The 15,102-nt window shown below is 38.6% G+C and overlaps 1 protein-coding gene across 1 annotated transcript; it reads right to left on the reverse strand.

Annotated features, from left to right (window-relative positions):
• Positions 1-12,423: 12,423 nt before the first annotated feature.
• LOC101988942 (olfactory receptor 2A14-like) lies at positions 12,424-13,356 on the reverse strand. Its single transcript, XM_005363802.2, has one exon. The coding sequence runs from the start codon at positions 13,354-13,356 to the stop codon at positions 12,424-12,426; it is 933 nt and encodes a 310-aa protein (XP_005363859.1).
• Between the last annotated feature and the right edge of the window lie 1,746 nt (positions 13,357-15,102).

The raw sequence follows: 15,102 nt of genomic DNA on the forward strand, positions 1-15,102 counted from the left end.
ATAGCCAGAACCTGGAAACAACCTAGATGCCCTTCAATGGAAGAATGGATGAAGAAAGTATGGAATATATACATATTAGAGTATTACTCAGCAATAAAAAACAAGGAATCAATTCTGGTTTTATTAGAGCTTGCTTCCCTAAAATTTCAGGTCATTATTACAATGGAGATGTAGGTCACTTGGTTGCCTCCTTGCTTCATGTAACCAAGGATTTGATCCTCAACATCACATACACTAGATTTGGAGATTAATTCCAAAAACAAAAGCCATCATGGTTGATGATTTTTACTTTCTACTGTCTGTTTATATTATGGATTTTAAAATCATAACACAGTATTGCTCAATTATTTCTACCATTTGTAAATATACAGTGAACCATTTCCCATGCCAAAATGTACGCCTGTAACACACATAGACCTGAACCTGCTATTCTTTAACGATTGTTACTTATTTCATATATCATCTCACCACTAGACTGTGTGCAATTTAGTGTAATAGTTCACACACACACACACACACACACACACCACACACACACACAGTAGTGGGACTGTGTCCTTTCACAAAATTCTATTGCAAATTCAGAGGGTTTTAAGCGCTCAATCAACTGAGTCTATTTACCTACACATGAAAGCATCTATCTAAAATCATCAAAAAGTCAGAACAGCAAAATATCTAGGCACATTCAGATTATCACAATAAAAAGCCAGCCCAGAGGGTGTTTAATTTTCCTGTAATGATAGATTATAGTGAATCCCAGAGGCAGTAGTTCTTTATACTTAGATAAAATTTGCCTAAAATCAACCTTCTTAGGGATCATTCTAACTTAGCATGATATAGATGCTAAGAAAAAAAATTTTTAGCGAGGGAGACTTGAATATATACATGTATTATAGGATTGCAAACTTCTCCAATCGCTGAGCTCTGGAAAGGGATCAGTTACATGAATTACTTTAAGAAACAAAACCTTAATGAGGTAGAGACATGAAATAATAGATTCTTTAATTTTTAGAAATATATTGAATTTATTGAGGAAGGCTATAGAGAAGTGTGTGTAAAACTATTTTTGGTACAATCAACTAATATCCCTATATTATTCTAAGCAGTGAATAGTGACATCTGTACTGAATTTGCTTATAATTAAAGACTTACATTTAATTTCTTAGCATTAAAGAAAACAATACTGTTGAAAGTAATTTAACCTATTGCTATTTCACAAGATCCATTTTGTTTTGATTCTTTAGTCTTTATAGATTTGTACCTGAATTAATAAATCTTTATATCTTAGTTATCATTTCCAGCTTGCTTTTAAGTCATAAAAATGGAGATGATATAAAAATTAAGTTAAATTAAAATATTGAAGGAAACTTCCATGATGGGAATAGAGAAGAAAATGCTACAGAATTGGAGCTTAAGTTTTTATATTTGCAATAGAGTGAATAAAACCACAGCAGTTAACAAAACAAAAGGTTTTCATGGTTGGTTTGAGTAATTTTCCTCGTAGACCAGTGGTTCTTAACCTGTGGTTCACAACTACTGAAGGATCATCAAAAAACAATGATATTAAGATTCATAACAGTAGCAAATTGACAGTTATGAAGTAGCAATGAAAATAATTTTGTTCTGAGGGTCACCACAACATGAGGAACTATATTAAAGAGTCGCAGCATTAGCAAGGCTGAGAACAGCCGCACTAGACAGTTCTACCACCGAGATCGTTTACCTAGCTTGGAGTTTGATTTCTCTTTCTGTAGAGTTGACTGATGGTTCATTTTCTTTCTGTGTGGCTCTGTTGTCATCTTCTTTTTATCTAGCTTGGAGTTTGATTTCTCTTTCTGTAGAATTGGCTGATTGTTCATTTTCTCTCTGTGTGGCTCTGTCTTTATCTTCTTTGTCTCTGTCTCTCTCTTTCCTTAGCTACCAGAGAACACTTTTAAAAAGTACCTTATGTCTAATACTTATATCTTAGTGTGATAAATTTAAATATTTAAAAATTAGATAATTGTATGACAAATTAATTTATCAAACTGCTTCAGAAAACACATGACACAAACAGGTATTCAATTTTCCTTTAAAATAGATGTCTTGGATATTAGTATCTTTATTTAGGCAGTTAAAATCAAATTCTCATTAGTTTGGCTATTTCAGCTTCTGGGGGTCCCAAGACTCCTTGCTTTTAACACAGTGACATTCTGGTTTTCACTGCCACTGGATGAAGATGGTAGAAGGCTACCAGAGTTTGGGAGTTATCTGTCTACTGCACAGCATGAAGAGGAGCCATGACAATAAGGGGGCACTGGTGTCTTTTCTAACTACTTGCCATGAATTCTGAGCCTGGGTGGAAGTTCACTCAGGAATGACATCCTTTTGACACTGCTATGGTGATTTCTACTGTTGCACTGTTCTGTTTCAACTACCCATACCAAAAGCCACTTTCAGGTTCAAATGAATCTCTTTAGTATAAAGAGATATTAGTCCTGGATTTTCTCTGACGAAGATACTTTGAGTTAGAGTGAACCCCACAGAGAAGAGAGTCATACCTCTAAAAGATTTGTAGAATCCTGCTCCTCCTGACAGCCTTCATCAGATGGAATCAGCAATAGGGGGATTAAAGGGCTCGCTGAAATGTTTCCAAAGAACCCCAGGAGCACAGCTCTTATTTTACAACCAGAGGACAAACACTTCAGAGTCTCTAGTGAGAGAGTCAAATTCCCAGAGATACCATACAACATCACACAAATGTACCTTCTCCCTGAGGGGCAGCTAGGGCAGCATTTTCTGTTTAGAAGACAAAAAATATTATACCTGCTGAGCTTGAAGGCGAACTTCTAGGCAGTGGGCAGGCCAGGTTCGTTTGCACAAGCCTTCACATCTCTAGAGAGTAATGAAACTGAGGCAAAACAAAACACAATATCCAATCTTTTGCAGTTATGGCTTTATGGCTCCGAGCATCACTACAATCTGTTCTTCCCCAGACAATAGAACTCTCCCAATGCCAAGTGTATCTCCCTTTACTGTGGATGTGAAAGATTAATGCCTGCAGCCATAAGCAACAGCATTGAATCCCCATTGTATTTCAGACAATGTACCAGGCTCTTTATGAGGTCTCAGTACCTTAATCTCATTCCTCTCAGTTCATAGCATGAAGATGACATTGACAGCTGTTTTCTCAGTGTGGTTCAAGGATTCTAAGGATGACTGGGAATCTTTCAAAAGAACAACGCAATCAAAACCATCTCCACAATGATATTTTGACAAGTTTGGTCCTTTTTCTCTTTCATTCTCTTATGCATACACACTGAATTTTTCTGCATGTTATCTATATGTGGCTGACACAACACACAGGAGGCAAAAGATACGAAGTGGAACTTTCAACTATTAAGCCAAGTACTAAAATTTACAAAATTGTGAAGTAGTGCAATTTTGAAGCTTTCAGTAAAATGAAATTTTTCATAAAAGACAGTATTCATACTAACTTATTAGGGGAGTCTTTCAAAACTAAAGACCTTTTCTACATTCTGTATTCAGCCTGCAACACACCTCACAGTCTATGGGGTCCAAAACAAATACTCAACAAATGCCTTTGGCATGTGTTATTAAAGATCAATTAAAAGTAATTTCCAATATATTCTGTTTTAATTTCTATTATAAATATCAATTCCTATACCTACCTAAAAATACCATTAGGTCCTCAGTAACTTTTAAGAGTATAAAGATTTTCTGAGACCAAAATATTGAAAAATAACTTCAGTAAATGATAAATCACCATTTTAGTAAAGATTAGAGTTAGAAACATTTGATCTTTGATTATTTTCAGAAACAAGGTTAGGGTGATTTCCCAGTTGGTACAATGATTGCCTATCATGCATAGAGCTCTGAGTTGAATTTCCAGCACCAAATACAATCTGAAGTGGTGGCACAAGTCTGTAATCATAGCACTCAGGAGGTAGAGGCAGGAGAATAAGAGATTAAAAGTCATCTTCCAGCTACATAGAGACCTTGAGGCCATAGAGGAGTGCATGAAATAGCATCTCAAAAACAAAGCAATAAAGCATATTCCTTTTATGCTTTCTGTTTGAAGAAACTGACAACATAACACCTCTGTTTATTTCATAGTTTCATTAGTCACAAGGTTTGGTATTAGCCAGATGGATACTATCCTCAGGCCTTCAAGATTAACTCAGAATCTTGTTAGATCTGTGTAGTCACTGGAGGATAGTGGTCTGGCTCCAAACTCAATGATTTTGGAGGAAACTATAAGCCTTGTGATTATAGGGTTGAAGTCTGTCTGAGATGGATCTGAGCAACTTGGAGTCACCCTCTCCATCTATATTACTCCACTTAGGTTAATTACTTTTATGTTGCTATGACTACATACCCGACAGGAGCAACTTAAGAGACAAAAGGTTCATTTTGACCCATGATTTGAGAGAACACAGTCTATTATGGCAGGGAAGGCATGACTGAGTTCATGAGTGTGTGGCAGGGGAAGCAGAAAGAACTAGGCTAGAACCAATAGTGGTGGTCACTTGCACAACCTCCCCCACCAGAGCTAACTCTTCTAGACAGGCCCACCTCCTACAAATTCCACAGCAGTCATAAAAGCGCTCTGAGCTGAGGACTGACTGTTCAAAATATGAGCGTGCAGGGTTCCTTCAAGGTTCAAGCGTTATGCCTCTCCACGTGCAAACCAAGCAATAGTTTACTGAGATTGTCATATAGATCAGATCTCTCTGACTTCTTCCTCTTCCACCTGATAACAAAAACATCCAACAGTTACAAGGCTGACCTGCTTATTCCAGGAGAACCTCTGCCAACTTCCTTATCTAGTATCCAGATTAGAGCTTTCGATACCACCATCCACAAGCTATTGATGTGTTGATATTATGAAAGCAGTAATAATATAATAATAATGACTTAAAACTTAAATTAGGAAGATAACCATTTAAATTTCTATGTTTTACTCTGTGATGTGGTTAGTAGAACATAGCAAAATTACTTTGAATTTGAGATTTATATAATTGTTACTGAGTTGACATTCATTGTACATTCTATTAACCATCCCTTTTTTTCAAGGCTTTATTTTGTATTGAAAGGCATGCTCATGGAACACACACAGTGAGGGTCAGCATGCCAGGCTCCAAAGATGGAAAAAAAGTGTGGGTCAAAGATGGACCTGAGGAAACCATTAATCCACCTTATAAGGTCATGATACATTTTCATATGTTTGCATCTGTCTTGGAAGTTGATCCCACAATCCTCGTCTTTACTTTTTTACCATGTGATAAACAATTTATAATGACAATTACCTTGTTGTTGCTGCTATATGTTCTCACAATAAATTTAATTCTAACTTTCAATATTGTTACATGTTTTATAGACACATTGTGGCTAAATATTGTGAACAATAACAGGATGACACCATATTACAGTATGACTAGTGCACAATCAGTCTTATTATTAGTTACTGTAATTAGAGAAATAGCAGCTTTGTTTTTCTGATAAATATGACTGGGCATATGTTAGGCTGCTGTTAAATAAAGAAATCATTGTATTTTGGAATGGCATATTTTTATCTGCATTTTACATAGTTTGGGAACAAAGCCCACTAGCTTGGATTGTATTCAGGGACCACATTTGTCCTGTGGTGGGGGTATGGTGTAATTCAGAATGGTTTCCCAGCTACATTTTAAGTTACGTCTTATACTAACCCATTCTCAGGATATGGGCTTCACAGTTCCTCAATTAAAATAAGTAGGGCCTAGAAAACTTCAATCAACTGCAAAGTCTCCCAAGTGTTTCCCTTTTGCTTTGCAAACAGGTTTAACAAATTTCCTGTGGTAATATTGGCTTCTACGTGTGCGTCAAGGTAGTCAAGAAACTCTGTTGGGTCAGGATACAAGACCCCCCTCTAAGCCTCATCAATGAATAAAATTATTTCTTGACTTGCATGGCACATTTCACTAAAGCATCCTCATATTTGGGCTAAGTCCCATTCTCTCCCTCCAGGAGACAATTATTATAATTTGCTAATTTTAATTGACAATTTGTCCCTTTGAGTCCCACTCTTCATTAAAAGTAAATTCAGCTTGTCTCATGATGCCTCAGTAGGTTCCTGTTTCCCCCAGCATCCTTTTATCTGTCTTGAGGGACAATCAGTTTCTTATTGTCATTACAAACTAATGGCCCAAGTACAATTAGGATGTAGGTAAGTTTCCAGCAAATATTGTGTTCCTTTGTATTCGAGTTTGATAAGTGGCATCCTGCCAGGACACAGCTGAGTCTGATTATGCAATAGGATCCTCTGTAACTCGGTCTCAAGGTAAAGCCTTTTCTGGGGAATTCATGGCCACCAGATGATACCTGCTCTTTATCATATTGTTCAACACAACAAGGATAGTATACAGCACAGCATTTGATGGTTTTCTATAACACAGATGAAATATTTTTGTCTGTAAGCAAGGACCTTTCTGAGCATTGATCATCTCATCGTCAAGGTGAGAAGTAGAGAGTGATGATTCAACTGAGAACTGTGTATCAGCTGGTATGGCCAAATTCCATGGAATTTCTCCCTAAATGACTCTATTTGTAATGTATGTACTCTGAAAAACAAGAATCCCAGTTAGAGGTTTATTAGTACTCTCCTATTCAATCAGCAATGTCTGGTGTGTTTTATTATCATACCACATGATTAAAGTATTTCTGTAAGCAGCAATGTATTATTTATTAATTTGTTTTATTTATCATATTATTTTACCATTTTAAATTCAGATTCCCACATTTGGGAGGCATGCTAAGTTCAGCCACTATGCTGTTCGAATCCTGGAAGCATTTGGACAGCAAGTACTCCAAGGCATTCTCTCCTGAAGAGCTTTACTCAGGTGTGTCTGTGATCTTGGCTGACATCACAGAAAAGAATGTCAAGCTGTGCTAGCAGGAAGTGAAGTTGGTAAAGGACAATAGTCAACTTCATATGAAGAAACAAAAATCCAGGATAGCTAAACCAATTCTGCATAATAAAAGAACTTCTGGAGTTCTTTTATTACCAAGTCTGATTTCAAGGTCTACTACAGAGCTAGAGTAACTTAAACAACACATGTTATAACTTAAAAACAGACAGGTTGATCAATAGAATCGAATTGAAGACCCAGAGCAAATCCACACACCTATGGACTCCTGATTTTTGATAATGAGGCCAGAAATGCAAAATGGAGAAACAAAAATTTCTTCAACAAATGGTGCTAGTTTAATGGGATGCCAGAATACAGAAGAATGAAACTATATTAATGTCTGTCACCCTGCATAAAACTCAAGTCCAAGTGGATCAAAGACATTGACATAAAAGCAGATACACCGGAACTAATAGAGAGAAAGTGGGGAATAACCTTGAACTCACTGGCACAGGAGACAACTTCCCAAACAGAGCACAGATAGCACAGGCACTAAAAAACAACAATCAAAATAGGACTCCATGAAGCTGAAAAGCTTCTGTGAGTCAATGGATACCATCAATAAGAGAATATGACAGATAATTGGGGAAAGAATACACAATAGGTGATGATCTCCCTGCCACTAATCTAAGACTTTGTGTTATTGATCTTTATTTGGGAACTTGTACATGACTGTTTCTGTGAACTGTAGAACCCTTTCCTCCTATTTCAGTCATTACCTCAGAGGGCATTGTTCTTCAAGGCGCACAGCCTTGGGTGCACCTGCTGTCATTCTGGACGCAAAACTGGGGCAGGGATCTTTGTCAGCTTACTTTCTTGACCACATCTAATCAGCCAACTCCACTAGCTGTGGGCTGATTGCCATATGGATTCAAACAGTGTTCTAGGACATGAACACGTCAAACTGGGCTCCTTTGAGAAAACGGTCCTAAAGTCAGTTAGGGATTCTTTCATCTGAAGGCTTCTCCTCCAGGCTGTTTATCTCTAGTTTGTTCTTCCAAACTAGGCAACCTAAAGTTCTGCCTGCATTCCCAATTCATGTTCCAATCTCTTCTTAACTATCTTCTACAATCACCTCTACTATTTTTTGTTACCACTTGACTTGAAGTTCTTCATGATATGCAGCAAATGAAGTCAATCCTTCAGAAAAGGTTGAGAGACATATGCTCTGCTTCCATCATGAAGCATTTCAGAGTCAGGCTCAGTACGCAGGGCTGTTGGAGAGCTAAAAATATACATGAAGATCAATGTGATTAGAATGAGGAATCCATATGGTGGTGTAGGAGTTCCTTCTGTTTGTGTGTTGCTTTCATTTGATAATGAATAAAAAACTACCTTGGCCTAGTTGATAGGGTAGAACTTAGATAGGCGGAGAAGACAGAACTGGATTCTGGGAGAAAGAAAGCAGAGTGAGAGAACTGCCATGGAGCCACCAGAATCAGACATGCTGAATCTTTCCTGGTAAGCCACGACCTCATGGTGATATACAGATTAATAGAAATGGGCTAAACAAAGATGTGAGAGTTAGCCAATAAAAGACTAGAGATAATGGGCCAGGCATTGATTTAATTAATACCATTTCTGTGTGGTCATTTGGGTGGCCGTGACAAACAAAGGGCCACCCTCCTTGTGCAACACTATGGAGAATTTTTTTTTTTTACTGAGCTGCACTCACAGTTCTTATATTTCTTTTTAAATGCACATTTTGAGCAAGACAGATGGTAGTTAGAAACATCCTGCCCTTTGAAGAGATAACAAAAAGATATTTCAAATTAAATGATATAATACAATCAGTCATGGAAGTTTTTGTTTCCCAAGATGGTAAATACTGAGAGGAAATCTTTATGCTGTTGCACAAAGTCTAAAAGTTGCCACATTGATTTGAACATTGAACAAGGAACCCTAAGAAGGAGAATAGCATATTACATACTATTGTGATATAAATTTTAATGTTCCCTACAGATTTATATACTTGAATGCTTGGTGCCCACTCAGTGGTACTGTTTCAGTAGGTTGAGGAACATCTATAAGGTGGAGGATGACTGGAGAAAACGGGTCATGGAGGTGGACCTTGAGGCCTTATAGCCTGTCACACTTCCTATTTCAAGTGAGGATGTAATGTAACCAGACTCTTGTCTCTGCCAGAGGCCTTCCCTCCGGACCTTCTCTGCCATAATGAATATATCTACCCTAGTGTAGGTCATAATACTCCATTTATCACTTACATTGTTTTTCCTATGGGCTGTATTAATCATATCAACCAAAAAATAACTCTCTTCTTCCATCCCTCGCCCCATCTGTCTGTCTGTCTTTGTCTCTGTTGCTGCTCCCCCCCATACACACATGCACACACAAACACGCATGATTAAAAAAAACAACAGATAGACTTAAAACATTGAAAGGAAGATAATTGAGAATCTGAGTGTCAGAATAACCCTCACATTTAGACTCCCCTGTCCACACAATTTCCTTACCATAAGAATCCGCCTTGTCCTGGTTGTTCCTCCTACCTATTTTCACTCAATGTTTTCTTTCATAAAAAATTATTATGACATATGTATCTGGTGAAAGCCAAGAATTACATAGCCTGTAACCAAGGTTAGAATGAGAGCAACTTACAGAATATGTATTTATTAAGACAATCTTAACCTAAATATATGAAGTGCAGCTGAACAGTGGTGGCAAGTGCCTTTAATCCCAGCACTCAGGAGGCAGGGGCAGGCAGATCTCTGTGAGTTTGAGGCCAGCCTGGTCTACAAGAGCTAGTTCCAGGACATCCCCAATGCTTCAGAGAAACCCTGACTTGAACTCCTCTTCCCAAAAATAGATATGAAGGGCTTCTTTCTCTTAAAAAATGCTTAAAGTTTAAAAATAAAAGCAGATGAAAAAAGCTAAATCCTGGTAGTTCCATTTTTTTTAGACTCAAATGTCCCAGTTTTATTTTTTATTTTATTAAAAATTTCCTCCTTCTCCCGGCCTCCCTTTTTCCTCCCCCTCCACCCACTTCCCACACCCCACCCTCCTCCCCCTCCCTCTACAGTCCAAAGAGCAGTCAGGGTTCCCTGCCCTGTGGGCAGTCCAAGGTCCACCCCCCTTCATCCAGGTCTAGGAAGGTGAACATCCAAACAGCCTAGGCTCCCACAAAGCCAGTACATGCAGTAGGATCAAAACCCAGTGCCATTGTCCTTGGCTTCTCAGCAGCCCTCATTGTCCACCATATTCAGAGAGTCCGGTTTGATCACATGCTTTTTCAGTCTCAATCTAGCTGGCCTTGGTGATCTCCCAATAGATCAGTCCCACTGTCTCAGTGGGTGGGTGTCCCCCTCACGGTCTTGACCTCCTTGCTCATGTTTTCCCTCCTTCTGCTTCTCATTTGGATCTTGGGAGCTCAGTCCATTGCTCCAATGTGGGTCTCTGTCTCTATCTCCATCCATTGCCAGATGAAGGTTCTATGGTGATATGCAAGATATTCATTAGTATGGCTATAGGATCGGGCCATTTTAGCTGCCCAAGGACCTAGTTGGGGACATCGCTCTGGAACCCTGGAAACTCCTCTAGAGTCAAGGCTCTTGCCAACCCTAAAATGGCTTGGTAGTTCCATTTTTGATCAAACATTCTGTTTTACAGTACTTGCTGCTTTTTGGTTGGATTACCATTCTCCAATTCTTCAGTTGTACTGCCCTTTGAGTTTGAAGTGTCATCAGAGACTCATGTTCTGAGCACTTAGGCCCGAGCAGGGAGTACTGTTTTGAGGAGATTGACAGGTTGTAGAAGGTGTCTAGTTGTGAGAAGTTGGTCATAGGGCTTTGGAAGGTGATATCTTGACCTCTAGGTCTGTCTTCTCTCTGCTTCTAGGTATGCCATGATGTGAATAACTGACTTCCACCGCACAGTCCCATTTCTGTGAACTGAACTGCATCCATCATGCCCTTCTTGCCATGATGGACTGAACTAAAAGCCAAAATAAACATTTCCAAGCTGTCAAGAGAAGTTACTGGATAAAGGTAGCTGTTGCCAAGACTGACAGAGTGAATATGATTCCTGGGGCATACATGGTGGAAGGAGAGCACAAACTCCTACATGCTGTCTTCTGACCTCTACGTATATGCTGTGGGATTCACATAGCATATATATCGATACATACATGCATAATTGTATAAATACGTACATACATACACACATGTAACATGCATAAATACATACGGAAAATAAAAATAAAAACTAACCTTTCCTCCCTTAATTATTTTAATTAGATATTTTGGTCATTTTCACATGAAATAGCTGGTATGACTTTGAAGCTTTTGTGCCCTTGTTTTCAGGTTAAAATTTTTTACTGACAGCATGAGGATCTGCCCGAGTTTCAGAACATTTCAGTGAAATCACGGACATTTATGGTCCATTGGCTACTTGCTGATAGTGATCTATGCCTTAGATACTGGTAGAGGAGGAAAGGCCTCAGCCAAGACTGGCTCCATTGTCTTGCTTTAAATTGCTCCATACATCCTGGTTTCCCAACTCACAGTGAGGGCCTCTGACTTTGAATTTCACAGACACGCACTAGGTGTACATCGAGATGACAGGGTCTGTAAGTATCTAGGAACTATTTGACCAGTCACCTGTTTTTATAAAGGAGGTTCAGTGGAATACGACCATATGTCACCTGCAGGTACTTTTGTCAGAATTGGATTACTGGGACAGAAAAGCTGGCCCTTCAAGTTGTAAGTTCTTATTTCCTTCTTTTCAAAGAAAAAGTGACTAACAATGACTCTAAGGAAAGTATGCCATGTGTTTATTAGTGCAATCTGACTTGACTATGCTGTATTACAACTGCCAATTTTGACTGTTCTCCAATGATTGATATTGTATGTACCCAAATTCCAGTGATTATTTCTTGTAATTTTACTCCTTTCAGTAATATCCCACATTAGCTTTAACTTCTCACTTCTTATTGACTAATGGTAAGAAATAGAACTTTGCATGTTTGTCAGGAATGTGTATTTTTTTTTTTTACAACTGACTGTTATCTGCTTTGTTAACTTTACACAGATGTGCTGGTTTTTTACTTTGCTGTTATTGTAAGGAGTTCACTTTAAGGGCCATTTACAGTTCCATCTGGACTTATAGGTACTTTTGTTATTAATCAACTAGTTCTACTCTGATAAGCATTGTGCATAGGAATGAGGAGGCTCTTCCAATGTCACATTCTTGAACTCTGAGTGCCTAAGACCTATATTATGGATCCAGTGATTTCTGTCTCCTCAGTCTAAGAGGTATAGGGATATTATCCCAAACTACAGAAGCCAGGGACTTAGGACATATGGTTTTTCTCAAAGTATTATATCTTTGGTATATGCCTATGTGTCTATAATAGTTTGTTTTAAGGGATCGTTTATAACAGAAAGGGCAAAGGGATGCCAACTACTGTGTTTGACAGAAAACAAAATCATCTCTCCAGGTTCTTCTCTGATATCTCTTATGCTGATCTTTCCTTCCACAGTGCTCTTCTTAGGGCACTTTTGACCTCAGCGTTCCTCAGGCTGTAGATTAGGGGGTTCAGCATTGGGTTGAAAAGGCTGTAAAACAGGGAAAGGATCTTCTGCTGTGTCTCTGGGTTCTGGGACTTGGGAGCCATGTACATAATTATGGCGCTGCCAAAGAAGAGCCCAACCACACAGAGGTGGGAGGAGCAGGTGGAGAAGGCCTTTTTGCGACCTTCCCCTGACTGGATCCTTAGGATGGCCATCAGGATGCGTGCGTAGGAGACCAGCACCAAGCATAAGGGTCCCACTAAGATGAACACACAAGCTGCAAAAATGACAATTTGATTGAGCGTTGTGTCAGCACAGGCCAGCTTGAGGACAGACAGGATTTCACAGAAGAAGTGATTGATTTTGTGGGGTCCACAGAAGGGCAGTCTCAGGATGAGGACTAAATGGACCAGAGCCAGGAGGAAGCTTAATATCCAGGAAGCAGCACCCAGGATAGTACACACTCTCCAGTTCATGATGACAGTGTAGTGTAGGGGATGACAGATGGCCACAAACCTGTCATAGGACATCACCACCAAAATCAGACACTCTATGTGAGCAAAAGCCAAATACAAGAATGTCTGCATTATGCATGGAATGAAGGAGATGGTTCTTCTTTTAGACACAAGATTTGCCAGCATCTTGGGGACATTGTTGGAAGCATAAGACATGTCAACAATGGCCAGATGTGAGAGGAAGAAGCACATAGGTGTGTGCAGTCTGTGGTCCAGGCATATTATTCCAAGGATGACCCCATTCCCAAGAAGAGTAAAGAAATAAAAGAGAAAGAAAAGCCCAAAAAGAAAACACTCTACAGCTAAATCAGTTTGAAATCCAAGTAGAGTAACCTCTGTGATCCATGTCTGGTTGCCTCTCATTCTCCTGTGGCAAAGAGCTTGTTCAGACGCAAAACATCAGAGCTGTGGAATAATCAATGATACAAAGTACTTAATGATTATGATAGAGAAAACATTTTGTAACATCATCTAGGATGGAGTATTGGGTTTTGTCAGATACATTACAAAATAAACTTCTCTGTAGTTATAAAAATGAGGGAAATGTCCAGCTATATGCTTATGATATTAAGAGAAAAGAGCAGTGAGTGACATGGCTCAGTGGCTAAATCTAAATTCAGCCTCCTGGACCCACATGGCGGACAGAACGAGCCAACTGTACAAGTTGTCTATTGACTTCCACATATGCTCTGGGGTCACATCCACATGTATGTAAACACATGTACACCACAATCAGTCAATCAATGTGTTTAAAGATAAGTGTGTACATGTCCACATCAGTATATAACGTAAAATGTGATACCACAGAACAATGTGTTTCAGTGTGCCCTATGTAAGAGGATTCACATTCAAATATACACACATGTGCTGTGTTGGAAAATTCAGGTTTTCTGGTTCCATTTTAGTTATGAGAGTCTTGACCACTCACCTGGTTTGAAGACAGATAGTCTCGACAAAATGGATTAGGTATTTTCCCTTCAATTTCTTCTCTGTACAGTTCTGACATGATCAATGGCCTTTGTTCTTCATGTACCTTCCCCTTAAGCCTGCACAGCTGCTCATACGCTTCATATCCATATCTGAATAACCTCAATGTTGTACTTTCTTGAAAACTTAAGAGTTTCCTTATCAGCAGTATTCTGGGCTTATTTGCACCCATCTTTCCTTGTTTGTTACTTTATTTTGAGTTTTGTGTATTTTTTCACTAATATTCAATACACACTTTAGTCATAATTTAAAGAATACTTTAGGCATGTGCAATGGGCACAGATATATGCCTTAAGTATGTATGGCCATGTACCATACACTGATGTATATATGTAGACCCATATAATTATCTCACCTAATGAAACACTGCGGTTTTGTCTGTGATGTACACTCAGTGGTGCTCACACAATGACAGAATCATCCAATGTAGATTTCTTAGGCAGTGCCTCTCATTAAATAACAGATGACTGCACAAGTCAACATGTGCCCTTCTGATTCTCTTTAGACAAAACACTCAAAGGGGGAAAGCAGCTTACATTAACAGTAAAATGATAATTTCATTTTAATTATATTTTGTTTGGTTCTTTTCTTTAATAAAATAAAATGGATACAGTGCCTAACTTATGTTCTGGTCATCATCTTTTGTCCTCGGTGTCTTTGCAGTTTGGTAAGTCAGACGACTGACAAATCCTTTCACAAGCTCTTCCTCATCACCCATTAGCTTGCCAGTACCTGATGCAGTTCAGATTCGTTCTGGGACACTCACAAGGATGCTGAGTTGGAATTAGTGGTTAGTTCACTTTAGAAAGATTTTTCGTAGAGGGATTTGGGTCTATCTAGCCAGAATATGGAGGCAGGTGATAAAAGGGATGGGAGAAAATACCACTTACAAAGTCTACTGGGTATGTGCCGTCACATGGCATTTTACCCACATCACCACCCCAGAGTAATAACCTTAGCTCTATTAAATCATGTCAATATTTTAAACCCAAATGGTGTTTTTTACAATTTAAACTATTTAGAGCCTCAAGCTATTTTTTACAAGTTGAATTATACTAATAAAGTAAATTTTCACTTAATAAAAGAAACAATTTCATTATATAAAAGTATATTGCATACTTG

The sequence above is a fragment of the Microtus ochrogaster genome, linkage group LG12 (assembly GCF_000317375.1).
Source record: "Microtus ochrogaster isolate Prairie Vole_2 linkage group LG12, MicOch1.0, whole genome shotgun sequence".
NCBI lineage: Eukaryota > Metazoa > Chordata > Mammalia > Rodentia > Cricetidae > Microtus > Microtus ochrogaster.